Raw genomic sequence first — 14,058 nt, 5'->3', positions numbered from 1 at the left:
ACTTTGTATCTTTCTGGCCAGAGGCCTCCACCAGCTCAGGGCGGATTTCGGAGCCCCACTTAAAGCCGACTGCAATTCGGGGGGGCTTTAAGGCGCCTTGGTTTGGGTTTTCAAGGGAAAGAGTAGTGTTTGCAGGTGAACATTTGTTACAGAATTAATTATTAATAATATAAATTTAATTATTAATACTAATAATAGCCAACCCATTGATATTTCAGTAAGACCCGCCTTGAAGTCTAGGGTATTATCTGCAGCCTCTACTAACCGTACGATCGAGGGAAGACCCGAGAGAAGGCTAGTAGTGCACTTGTCCCGGCGTGATGGTGTATCTAAACCAGTTCAAATGGACGTGGAGCTTAAAGACTGAACACTGAAGACCTCCACCTGGCCGCGGCTGGTTGAATTTCACCCAAAAAGCGACAGCTCGAGGTGCATTTCCGTGACAATAATTGGCGTTGGCCGAAAGAGATTTCCACACGCTTCCTTCTGGCTGCCCCCGAAAAACCAGTTTTCCTGCGCTGATTTAGTTTCGAGCACGGGGATTGCATAAGACCAAAAACGCATCGTATTGCGTATTTCCTGGCCGAGATTGGCCCAGGATTGCCACAGGGAGGCGGTGGGCGGTGGGCGGCAGGCGGGGGGTGCCCCGCCCTAATTAGTTTCTGAACCAAAACTCTGCGCATAAATTATGTGGTTTGCAATGACAGAGACTGGCGACGACACAATCATCGGGCATTCGATATGCCCGTGGATTATTGGCTCCAATGCGGATCGGCACCTGGTTCACAGAACTAGCAGAATTGGCCTATAATTTGACCCGGATTGGGCATTCCCATATTATTATTTCACGAATCCAGGGGGCATCGGGGTAGGGTGGCAAATTAAAATATTTCATTATAAAGCTGATGCAATTATTCGTGGCGGCAAATTGGTTTTGTTTGCCGACTCAATTCGATTAGGTTTGGTTTCAGTGCAATTGGATTGGATTACCCTCGATTTTCATTGAGTATTTAAGGGTTTTAATATTTGTAATTTATGGAAATTTTAGGGGACATAGGCAGGGGAATTTTAAAAAAGCTGTTGGGTTACGAGCAGAAAATGTGAAAAATAATGAAACTCTTTAAATAGAGCACTTTTTTGCAGGAGTACATTAAGCTTAAGGCTATATATAAAAAATACATAAAAAATACATCAAATTTACATAAAATGTACATAAAATATATCTTTAAATAATATATATAATATGTATATAAAAAAAAAGTCTAGCAAATGTTAAAGAAAAAATTGCATCATGTTTATTACAAGCAAAAAGGTTCTCTTGTAATTTCTGTGGTGTCGGTTTAAACACAAAATTCTATTAAATTATTTTGCTGAATTTAAAAAATATTCACATTTATATAAAATGTTTAATTTAATTTACAATTATTTTAGTGCCAGTTGCCAATACAAAAAAAATCGTACTTGGCTTGAATTTGTGGCAAAAACTTGCTCTCAGAATTTCCATTTTAAAAGCTTGAACCTTGCTTTTGCATATGTATATGTATGTATTTTTATATTAATTTCTTTTATGGTAACGGCAATTTGTGGTAAATAGTTGCTGTAATGAAATGTCCAGAGAATTTGAAAACTAGTAAAGTTTGCTTCGTTCAATTTAAGCATAATATTCGCAATGGAACACTGGCCTCAACCATGCATGAGAAACCATCAAGTACTCCTCCTTCAACCCAACTATTTCCCAGGCAAAGAGGAGAGACCAGGACAGGAGCCACAGCTGCCCATCGTCATCATCATCGTTGCCACTACTAATTATAACACTTTCTCCCCTCCCGAAAACAGGAGGCAGCAGGAGCAGTGGAAAGAACAATTAAATGGATGTTACCGGGCTCTGGGAAGATTTCAGGGATTCAGGCTGGGGAATCCCGGGACTTTTAACTACTGCCACGGTACAGTAGCTGCATCTCCTCCCACTCTAAACCCAAAGCCCAGGACAAACTTTTAACTTGCCGCACACATTTTATGTCCGGACTGCAAATTGGGGACTTTTATTTGACACAACAAGGACCAGGGAAGGTATGTATGGTATGTACATGGTGAAGGTACCCCGATGCTAGTGCTACTGTTTTTGTTGTTGTTGTGTGTTATTGCTGAAGTAACAGTTAAGTTTTACGGAAAGCCACTTGATTTTATTAGGAGCGCTCGTAAAATCATCGTCCGTTGTAAACGCTTCGTTCAACAACGGAAATGGCCAAGGATGCCAGGCATCCTTTCCGGAGAGGAGAGCCCAGGATGCGGGTGCGGGTGCGGCAGACCTGTAATGCGAATACAAACTCCTAATGAGTGCAAGTTAATCCCGTGCGAGGGAAACAAGGATCAGCGGCGTTATTGTAATGTCGGGAATTAGTGGAAATTTAATTGAGCAAAAAGTTTGCTAAGCGTTATCGATTGTCGATGGTGAAGGCGAAAATAAGTTGCGAGGCAGCTTTAAAAATTAAAAAGGAGAGCATAGAGATATTTCTTTTTTCAACTATTTTATTTAATAAATACGCTTCTTTTTGCTAAACTAGTTTTAGTGCAGCAGTTTTTCTGAAAGTCCGACTCTAATTGGAGGCTCTGGCAAGGGCCTCACCACTAATTTCTAAAAAAAAATGCAATTAAAATATTTAAAATTTTATAAATTACCCAACAGCAGCAGCAGATTTTTGTTTTTATTTGTTAAATAATTGAAAATATGTAAGACTAATTAAAAACAGGTAAGATAATTAATAAAAGCAAACCAAAGTTTGCAGTTAGTACTTAATAAATAATTATATTAAAATAAATGATGTTTTTTTAATATATGCTAAATTTCTAAAATAATAAAAATAATTTTTTCTGTTTTTTTATGCTCGTTTGAATAGAAAATAAGAATTATGTTTTTAATAATTCATGTTTTTAATTTAAGAAATCAAATTAAAATGTATTTAACATAAACATCTTATAAAAAAATAATTGTTTCAGGTTAAAGTTTCATTTTAACTAACGATTTCGGTTCACTATAATATAATTATTTTATATTATTATTTATTTATAATTAATATTGATTTATAAATTAATATTTAATATGAATTTGAATCAAAGAAACCCCAAAACCCGATATTAAAAGTAGATTTCCGTCTGCCATTGATACACTAAGCAGGTATTTATGCAGCTTTGGCTTGGTGTGATGGATGCTCCAATCGTTTCCTTCTGTTTTCGGGCACAGACACAATTATATAAATCTTCCGCAGACGCAACGTGGGGCGAGTGGAGTGGGTGGGGCGGGCGGGCGTATTGGGGCAGAAGAAGTCGATGACGCAAGCCAAATTGGAGCGGCGATCAAGGCCCGCGGCTGGCAATGGCCATCGAATTTGGATTTGGAATCGGAGTCGCAATAGCAATACCCATAGCCATAGCCATAGCAGTTCCAAATGGTGATTGTGCTCCGCAAATGGCGAGGCGACACAGCCACCAGGTGCTTGCCCCCAACGGTGGCAAGTCGCTATAGTTGCTGCGTGCTGCTGCAAGCTGCAAGCTGGAAGCGGCTTGTTGCAAGCTGGCTATAAAACGGCCCAAAGCTGCCGCACCAATTTCACTCTCACTTTGTTGGCCAACACGCGAACGTTGGTTAGCCAGAGCGATCGATCAGGCCAGCGATTTAAGCCGCCAGCAAAGAAACGCGCGCGACTGCCTCGCGTTTAAAAAACCGCACAAAAAAACGGCAAACATCCGATGTCCGTTGTTGTGTCTGGCATTAAATAAATAAGCGTGAAAAGTGTTTATAAATTTGTTTGTTTTAGTTCATTTTCCTTTTTTTGTTTGTTTTTATTGTGGTTGTTGTTGTTGGTTTTATGCTTTTGTTAATTTTAATTGAGTGACAGAAGGAAACCAAATTAAAAGCGGAAAAAGTGAACACACAAAACAAATTATAAATATATATATATATATATATATTTATATATATTTGCATTTGCCCGCATATATATACACCTATTTGATATATATTGACCTGAATAAATAAAACAACGCAACAGCAGCAGCAGCAACTGGAATAATGCCGCTCATACGGGTGAATAATGAAAAATAGGGTTAAAACCATTATAATTGAAATCGAACTCACTGGAAGTTGACAATCAAATATTGATAATGATATAAATCAGCGTCTATTTTGATTATTTCCACTTGATTGCCAAAAACCCAGAGCACCCAAAGGGCCATATAATTGTTGCAAAAAATAATGCAAACTGATATGGCATTTCGCCTTTGTTAAATTATTATTTATTTATTTCATTAAACCGCGGCATACCTTCACGCATTTATCATTGGCCTTTGATGGCAATGTCCTTTTTTTTTCAATTTAAAATTTAAATATTCCGATTGGTTATACATTTTGCCAGTCACTTTAAGTGAAAAAAAAGCTTCATTCAAGATAAAAGGTTTTACCATAAAACTGTCTCATCCTCTAGGATCAAATCCGATTTCTGCGCCCACGTTAATACATAGTTAAACTAACAGTCGGCTTATTAATAATTACCTGTTTGCTAGGTTCATTGTACAGCCGGCCGGCTTAATTACAAGTATTAGTTGTTAATCGTGTGTGTGCATTGGAATAATAATACAAAATAAATGCAAGACTAGAGCGGAAAACAATTGCACTCCGCTGAATGGAGTGAATTTCTATAATTGCATTTATAAATCAATTTAATTAAATTATTATTACGAATTACAGTGCAGATATTTTTAATAAAGCGCATTTCCCGACACTTAATTCACACTAAATTGCCTATAACGATGGCGGGGTGAATGTGAAATGTTATTTATTCACGTTTTTATTTATTTTTGCACTATGTCCCTTTTTTGTGGTTTACATGGAGCAGATCCTGGCCGCCATTACCTGCTGCCTTTTGGCCACCGGCAGCGGCGAGGAGCTCGATGCCGTCGTCGTGGCCACCAACAAGGCTGCGGATAAGGCCGAGGGCGTGGCCACCACCAAGCTGACGGCCAGCGTTGTCGAGGACTCCAAGAGCAAGACGGAGAAAAGGGACTCCTCGGATCAGACAGGTGAGAATTTAATTAGTTTTCATTCATATTTCTTTATACTAAATTATATTAAAATATACAAAAATATTATGGAATCATGTTTAAATATACAAACTTTATTATTAAATCAATTAATCTATTAATAAACCCCCTTTTAAGCTACTAAAATGAAGTAATAGTTTTAGTAATAGTAGTAGTAGTAGTATTCTTGCGTCCTGTGTAATCCTTTACTCCCACCTCCTACTCTAACTTCAGGTGCCGTCTTCGCAGGACCCTCATCCTCCAAAGAGCCACCGTTCCGTCCGATTTATCCCTCCGCCGGCAGCTACTTCGAGGCTGCCACAGCGGAGACACAGACGCCCATCTTTGGACCGACCACAGTGCGCTACACGGCGGCGGAGGCGGCGCCTCAGGTATGTTGATGTTGTGTACTCCAGACCGCAGCAAATGCGTTTAATTAAGGCTGCTTTCCGCCTGCTGTACTCCATTTTACACTCTAAGAAAATTGCGTGATATTAATGCATATGAAAAATATTTACTACATTTTTCTACATTATTTTGATACTAATTCAAAAAAAAAGGTCATTTGGGAGATGAATATTTATTAATATCATAAAATTCCACTCCATTTCTCTCTGTGTAGACATTCTATGAACGAAAACCGCCAACGCTGCAGTACTCCCACCAGGGGGCGTCACCGCATCACCGCTTTAGCTTCGCAGTGCCACCGCAAGTGGCGCTTTATCAGCGGCCAACGGGCATAAAGCCACCAATTTTCAATTACGGCGACCCAGAGCAGGAGCCACCCCAGCCGCAGCAGCAGCAGCATCACCACCACCACCAGCACCAGCAACAGCCGTCGCCGCCGCAACAGCAGAAGCTGCAGCAGCGCATCCAGTACATTATAGCCATACCGCTCTCCTATATGCGGCAGTTGCAGCAACAGCAACAGCTTCAGCAGCAGCAGCAGTTTATTAGCGGTGGCAGCACCTCTAGCACCTCCAGCACGGCTGCACCATTGCCCTCCACCCGGCATCCGCTGGTACAGCTACTGGGACCGCTGGCCCGTGATCACCAGGGTCTTTATCGACCCTACTATCAGTCGGATGCAGCCAGTGCCCCAACAGCGGGACCTACAGTGGCTTCGTCGCCATTGCAGCCGCAGCAGCACCAGCAGCAGCAGCAATACCTGCAGATTCCCACCAGCCTTCTGCTGGCTGCTGCCCAGCAACTGCAGCAGCATCACCAGCAACAGCATCAGCAGCAGGTGGCAGCCTATGCCAAGGCCTCAGCCCAGCCGGCACTTTCTCCGCCCGCCCAGTATATATATCAACAGGTGCCCGCTCCGCAGGCACAGCTCCAGCTGCAGCGGATTTTCCTGCAGCCACCGCAGCCCCAGACGCCCACCATTTATGCTGAGCAGCAGCCTGGTCCACTCTATGGTGAGGAGGACTTGACTCCTATCACAGGGTCAACTAGTCCTGCCTTGATTAGAGCAATTAGCAACCCAATATTCGTTTGTTTCCATTTCAGCGTATCCGCTGCAGCATCAGCAACAGCAACAGCATCAGCATCAGCAGCAACACCACTTGAAACAGTCGCAGCAGCAGCAGCAGCAACACAAGTACACACCAGCAGCACCAACAGCAGCGACAACATCAACAACCAGCTCAACAGCAACAGCAGCAGCAACTACATCAGCAGCAACATCCGAGGCAGCAGCAGCAGCCACTGCAACACGACAGCAACACTTGCCCGTGGTTCACTACAATCCCCTTTACGTACAAGCCCCCGCGGAGCATCAGCAGCAACAACATCAATTTTCCATATTGCCACGTTTCAGCAATAATAACCCAAAGGGCTATGAAGCAGCCGGTCCAGCTCCGGCTTCGATCCCCATACACATTGTCAGATTGTCGCCAGGTAATGGGCCGCCAATCCACCATTACCATCACTACCAGCCAGCAGCAGCCCTGCTGCATCCGTTTCAATACCACCACCACCCAGCCCCGCAGCAGCAGCAGCAGCAACAATACCTATCAACGTATGCTGAAGATGGTCCTAAGACAGGTTCACCTTCTGGGTCAGGCACCACCTTGGCTGGACCTACTCCCGCATCGGGCATGACCGGTGCCTCGCCGGCTATTATACCGTATTTCAGTCATCCGGGTGCCGTGCATTATGGCACGCATTTGTATCACCCGGGAGCAGCCACAGCGGTGGGTGCAGCCGGAGTGGCATCGGGATCTGGAGTGGGGGGAGGAGCAGCATCAAGCCCGAAGCAACAGTCGACCGCAACAAGTGGGGGACAGCTGCCAGGTGGCAGCAACAATATTGTGAAATATCCCTAAAGCGCTCAGAGGAAAAGGGGGAGGAAAAGCAGGAGGGGCAGGAGGAGCAGGAGGAGCAGGAGGAACAGGAGGAGCGGGAAGAGCAGGAGGAGCATGAAGAGTTGGAGGAGTAGAAAAAACAGGAGCAGCAAGTGCAGGAGGAGCAGGAAAACCAGGAGTAGTAGGAGGAGCAGGAGAAGGAGGAACAGCAGGTGGAGTAGAAAGAGCAGTAGCTACAGGAGCCACGGAAGAGGTGGCCCCGCTTTAAACTTAATTTCAAACCTCTATTCCGAGTTCTGGCCACTCTTTAAGAGGTATTTTGGGGTATATAAGCTACATAAGCCATAATCCAAATCCAAATCGGAAAAATAAGGAAACAAGAAAAAAGAAAAGACTCCTTAAACCCTCCAAGAAAATGTATTAAATTATTTTCCAAGAGTTTAAAGGGTATTTGTATGGTCGAATAGAGTCCTTACTGGTCCGACCTTTGCCTGGTTATCCTATTTGTCATCCGCTGTTGCTGCTGCTCCTGTTTTCAGGACGCTAATTACGTATTTCACTCGATTCCTAAACCCTTCTTTGACCCCGCGCTCCTTTGTTGTTATGCAAATCCTGGTGCCTTGGAGTTTGCTTTCTCCCAACTTTTAATGAGTTTGTGCGCTTGTTCGGTTTTTTGTGTAAATATTTGAGAAATTTTCCAATAGACTCGCCAAATAAACACTTGCCTAAGCATACGTACATACATCTACTATACATATATGAGTTGTTATTTGTATTTTAATGTTATGTTTACATTTATGGTTATTATATATATATATTTTTTTTTTGTTGGTATGTTTAATAAAATTACTCTCACTTTTGGTTATTTAAAAGGAGCAAGGCATATTATTTTGGGGATTTCTACTAATCTATACGTTTTTTTACCTGCATATATTTTTGCTATATAATCAGATCGAAAGCGAAAATCATTAATCTCGCATCCATTAATTGACCTACGTGGACTTTACCTGATTCCGAACCCGATGCCATCCGAAGCCATTTGAGCTCGAAAAATAAATAAAAAAAATTAAGCACCGGCTGTCAATTTAAATTGGAAAAGAGTTTTATTTTATTATTATTATTTTCTCCTTTTTTTTGCAAATATGATAAAGCGAGTGCCTCAATTAAACTGTCTATTAGGCTGAAGAGCAGGTGCACGAGTGCCCAGGTGTGTGTGGTAAGCGTGACAGACAGATTTGTGTTCGTACAATTTCCTGTTAATTCATTTAATAATAAGCTACTGGATTATGCAGCAATAATTAAAAGCCCTAGCCAGGTGAAGAGCGGCATGCAGGTGGACTGAGGAGGCGAGAGACGAACAACTTCCGTTGGACGGCAGCGGGCGACACTTTTTAAAAATGCGCACTTCCGTCGTAAATTAATACAGTCCGGCATATGTATGTATATTCAAGCGTCAATCACTTTTCGGGCAAATCCTTTTCAGGTTTCGTACAGAAAATGGAGAGATTCAAGTTGATATTACAAAATAATATATATAATAATTTATAATTATATAATTTTAATATTTGAAAATCAAATTGAATAGTATTTGTATACAGATATTTTTGAAATATTTTATTTGATTTATTTTCAGGGTGTACAATTTTTGTGATTAATTTTTGGACACTGTTTCAACTATTTTTATTCTCGCTTTCTTAAATTTCTTCTCGTTCGATTCATTTTCCTTCTCGGTTTCTATGGGTTTCTTCTCGTTGTTTCATTTTCCTTGTCGCTGTCTTATATTTCTACTCGTTGTCTTCATTTTCTTTGTCGTAAAATTCATTTAACTTCTCGTTGTCCTCATTTTTCTTCTCAGTTTTTATGATTTTTCTCTCGTTGTTTTCATTTTCCTTCTCGCTGTCTTAAATTTCTTCTCATTGTGTTGGGTTTTCCTTCACGCTTAATTGTCCTTCTCGGTTCTTTTATTTTACTTTTCGTTGGCTTGGTTTTCCTTCTCGTTGCCTTCGTTTTTTTCTAGTTCCATGATTTTTCTTCTCAATACATTCATTTTTCTTTCCCTGCTTTTCTTATTTTTCCAAAACCACTTATGAAAAATAAGAAACTAACGATCGAGATCGACTTTTGTAAATGGGTCCCCTAAGTTGTGTTCAGTGCAAAACTAAAGAGTACTTTGAGTGTTTACCCTAAATGTTTGCTTCTACATTTCGTCCTGGGCTGGATCCATGCCTTTGGTGACCTCGAACTTCTAGTATTCCGATTTGCGCATTTCGTTAAGTAGCGTGAGCATGGTGTAGGCTCCCTTGCAGACCTGCAACAAGCAAATAAATCCAATTACAAATATTGGAAGAGGAATGGTGGAATGCTCACCACCAGAAATGTCCTCATGCGCACCGGCACCACAATGCCGGCGACCAGGATCAACGGCTTCTGGCATCGCAGCAGCATGAGGACGAGCATTCGCCGGAAATGGACGGACTGCTCCAGCCAGTTGCAATTGTAGCCGGCCGCCAGAAGGTTGTCCCCCTCCTGGCACACCAACTCCGCGGTATAGCAGAGAAGCAGGGTCTCGGTGGTCAGGCCCCCCAGCAGAGCCACCAGATTCAGAAACCGCATCATCCCGATCCGCTCGAAGATCAGGAAGTAGCATATGGTGCACTGGATGCAGGCCGTGCAGAAGAACTGTAGGAAACAGGTCATCGACAGCGATCGCTCTAGCAGCTGGAACAGCCTGCAAGGGAAAGGAGCTTTTGCCGTTGCCCAGGTACTCCTGGTACTCCAGATTACTCACTGCAGAATCGTCTGGTGGTCCCGGATGCAGCCAATCAGCAGCTGGTGAGTCTCTTCCCGTGTCTGGTGGCTATCGTGGCCCAGGCGAGAGACGCGCAAGGCCAGCGCCTTGGTGTGGACACTGAGCAGGATGAGGTATGTGCCCGGATAGATGCTCAGGTTGTGCACCGTCATGGCGTTCTCCCCGAGGGCTAATGTGTGCGCAATGACGGTGGCCAAGAAAACCGAGGTGGAGCCGCTCTGCCAGTTCCATGGTACCCAAGATGGATACATCAACGTCCGCTCGCTGGACATGGCAATGTAGAGGATGCCAATGATAACTACACTAGCAAATCCGCGTCCAGTCTGCACATTGATGTATTCTGCCCGGGCAACGCCCTCGCGGATGATGCTACGCTCCTGTTCTGAGCTCAAGCGTTTGTCCAGGCAACGGAGCACCCGGTGGCTGTGCAGCATCTGCGGTCGCATCCTTTCCACATTGACCATCTTGAGCATGTAGAGCGTGTGCGGCATGGCCACGCAGAGGCTCTCGCAGAAGGTTTCCAGAGAGTTGGATAGCAGAAAGTTTACACCGAACGACACGGAAAGGCAGATGTGAAAGATGAGGTTCCACACGGCGGAATAGATGCGATAATGTCGCCCCCACCAGGTGTTACCGTCCGGTGGATGCAGGCCAGAAATCCTAAAAACGCGCCAATGGTGGATCAGTGCTCTCGTTGAATCCACTTCTACTTCTTCCAGTTGCTCCGAGGCTGCCATAATGTTGGAACTAGACGACTCTTGAATGTCTGCTGCTTGGGCAGCAGGTCCTTTTATACCTCGACCAACCAACCAACCCGTCCTTCCATCCAGTCAGCCGCAAATTATGCAAATTGCTGCAAATTAGACCGAAAAAGTTTTGGCCTGGCCAACACTTCACACCACTCGAACCCATCCCACGCCAGCAATTACGGGGGGAGGGGGCATAGTTTTTGCAGCCAGGAGCCATAATTATGGATGTAGTCTACCAGGATAAGCCTGGGAATATGGCTTAGCTCTGAAATGCAATCAAAGAATTTCTTAAATCATAAAAGATAGAAGAGAGTCGATCTAAGAACTTTTAGTAAAACCAGAAACCAACTTGGGAGGGAGCCTTCGACTTTAAACCTTAATTAAAAGCTGAAACCTTTTCTATATTTAACTTGTTCTATGATTAAACTAACTACAACAATTCCATAAAAGGAAAATCTTAAAAAACCTTAAGTTTCATGAACTAAACAGACCCAAGTTAAGCCACAAATAAATCGACTTCAGCTAGGTTCCAAGTGTTTCCAAATTCAATTTCGGTAAGGCCCACAGGTGTAGTGTATATATATTCAAATTAATAATGCCAAATTAATTATATAACATTTGTCAATGGCAATCTGTTGTGTTGTTGGGGGAATGACCCCTGGTTGGGGTATTATTCTATCCCTCGGATACGCACAGCAAACACAGCACAGGCCAGGCCATCATGATTGAATATGATTGATATTGGGTGGGTATAAATTATGAACAACAACCAGGAGGCAAACCGGAAGCTGGGTCACCCCAAAACTCTGAGAAGGCTCTGGTATCCATCAGGGCAAACTGTCGCGGCCTTTGGGGTCGTTTGAAAAATGAGCTGCGTAAGCCAAAAGATTTGTCCGCCAAGACGGCATAATTAAATTGCCAACCACCAGGTTGGCCACCTGGCTAAGGTCAGACAGGTTCAATTCGAATTCGCATTCAATTACAGCCCAATTGGCATGCGTCAATTGGTCCCTGCTTTGGGCCTAATCCTGGCCATGGGAAACTTTGCAATTGTCAGTTCAATTTATAATATCCGTATATCGATTCGATTCCTAATGCGATTCCGTTGAACGCATTTAATTTGGAAATGGAAATCAATTGGAAATGGCCCTACCGATTATCTTATGGCTTTTGGCCGTAGGTTAAAGTTAAGCCCAAGATCCACTTTAATTGATACGATTGAACTGCAGTTCTGCCTACACATTAATGCGGAATTCAAGGGAATAGTATGGTGCTCTGATACACATATAATATGTGTGTTTAGCCTACCTTTAACATCAGCATAATCCCTTTTATCTTTAAATGTGTGATTTTTAGCATCGAAATAATCCTATTTATTTTGGATACTGAAACACTTTGCGGACTGTAATTTCATTGTAATTCGTTGGGTAAATATAGCTTTTTAACATGCCTTTTTATTTATTTATTTTAACATTTTTAATATTGAAACATTTTGCGATATATACAATTACAAGTTTACTTGTGTATATATCACAAAATGATTCAAAAATAAATTGTAAATAAATTTTAAAATTCTAAAAAGTATATTACAATAATTCAATATATTTATTTAAGAATATACTCTGCCAAGGGTATGGAAAGCGCTCAATAATTTAAATTAAATATATATTCATAAATTCCTACATTCCTACTATATATTTATATTTAAAATGCAAAGCCCATCTATCAATTCTTGTTGCATTGTTATTAAAATTGTATTATAAATAAGTAATTAAATATTATATATATATAATAATTTTTTCAGCAATTTCCAGAAGGTTTAAAAACTGTTCTTTCCTTTTTTTTTACCGAACTGCTCGTCTCTCGTATTTTTTTATGTGCATATTTTTTTAGCAAATGAATATTTTATTAGTTGCTGGGCCGCCGGAAATGAGAGAATCTATTTACAAGCTGCACGAGCTCAATTTCCGACAGTTTTCGGATTGAAACACATGCAAATGGCAACGGTTAATTAAATTGGGAAATGTGGCTAATTAATTTGTAAATTCAACTAAGAATGGAATGAAACGAGAGACCAGCAAACAATACCGAATGACCATATTCGAATAGCAACACCTGGAATTAATAATGGTAGCAGCAAATGAGACATCTTTTGCTATATCTTTGCAGCAATAAATTGAGAATCAATCGGGCTAAGATCGAAGCTAATTTACCCTAATTTTAGTAATAATATTTAGCAAATTAAGTCAAGAAAATAATGATTATAAATAGTGTATTTTAAGTATACAAACAACCCGTTCAGGACTCAATTTGGGAACCTGCTTCCCTGCTCTCGACCCAATCTCGACCAGGTTCATCCCACAATGCTGCCTCTGGAGACCAAAAACACCGGGTCCATAGGCATCAACCCACGCACAGATCGCAAACTGAGTCGGCATTGGCCAGAGCCAAAGCCACAGCAAAGCTAGCCGTCAAGTACGCGCTTATAAATAGCACGATGCCTAAAACAAACTTATGAATGGGTCTGACTCAGTCGCCGCTCCGAATGTATCTCGAAGATACAGCAAATGACAGCGCAATGATCAACAGCGAAAAGTAGTTCCGACTCTGGCCAAGTTTGTCAACAAACCTGGCCAGAATATACATGGGGAATATCGGTGCACTGCGAAAAATTATTATTAGATGTTAAAGAGAATTTTGAATATTTTGTACTACAAATTCAAATTTAAACTTAAAACTTAAAAACTTAAAAAAAATTTATTTTTGAAACAAAACTTTAATAAATTGATTATAATTATGTATTTTTTTAGATTTATGTTATAATTTATGTTATAACTTAACACTACAAAATAATTTACAGTTTATGAAAAGTAATTTTAACTTTAAAATTCCATTATTTAAATATTTATTAGGGTATTTGTTTCTTTCTAAAACTTTCCCAAGAATCATCTAGTTTTTTATTTCTGCCTCAGCAGCCGAATCGATTTAGCAATGTCCCTCAGAACATAACTAGTCTCTCACTTCTAGTGATATTTTCTTTTTATTTATAACTCATTTCAGTTTTTTCCCCGTGCAAGAGAAAGGGAGATCATTGGACAGGGGTATTGGGGAGCTG

At 41.4% G+C, this 14,058-nt stretch overlaps 2 protein-coding genes across 2 annotated transcripts; one reads left to right on the top strand and one right to left on the bottom strand.

Annotated features, from left to right (window-relative positions):
• The first annotated feature begins 4,013 nt into the window (after positions 1-4,013).
• On the top strand, positions 4,014-7,424 carry LOC108080000 (ataxin-2 homolog). The gene is made up of 5 exons (XM_070288430.1): positions 4,014-4,084; positions 4,893-5,076; positions 5,311-5,468; positions 5,699-6,497; positions 6,589-7,424. Exons 1-5 carry the CDS (start codon positions 4,070-4,072, stop codon positions 7,404-7,406), a joined length of 1,974 nt encoding a protein of 657 aa, XP_070144531.1. The 5' UTR covers positions 4,014-4,069; the 3' UTR covers positions 7,407-7,424.
• Positions 7,425-9,630: 2,206 nt separating this feature from the next.
• Positions 9,631-10,931, bottom strand: LOC108079999 (odorant receptor 19a-like). The gene is made up of 3 exons (XM_017174565.1): positions 10,174-10,931; positions 9,753-10,113; positions 9,631-9,693 (listed from the first exon to the last, which is right to left on the bottom strand). Exons 1-3 carry the CDS (start codon positions 10,929-10,931, stop codon positions 9,631-9,633), a joined length of 1,182 nt encoding a protein of 393 aa, XP_017030054.1.
• Between the last annotated feature and the right edge of the window lie 3,127 nt (positions 10,932-14,058).

Source organism: Drosophila kikkawai, chromosome X, assembly GCF_030179895.1.
Source record: "Drosophila kikkawai strain 14028-0561.14 chromosome X, DkikHiC1v2, whole genome shotgun sequence".
NCBI lineage: Eukaryota > Metazoa > Arthropoda > Insecta > Diptera > Drosophilidae > Drosophila > Drosophila kikkawai.
Note: the sequence above shows the minus strand (reverse complement) of the source record. Positions and strands in the feature narration are given on the sequence as shown.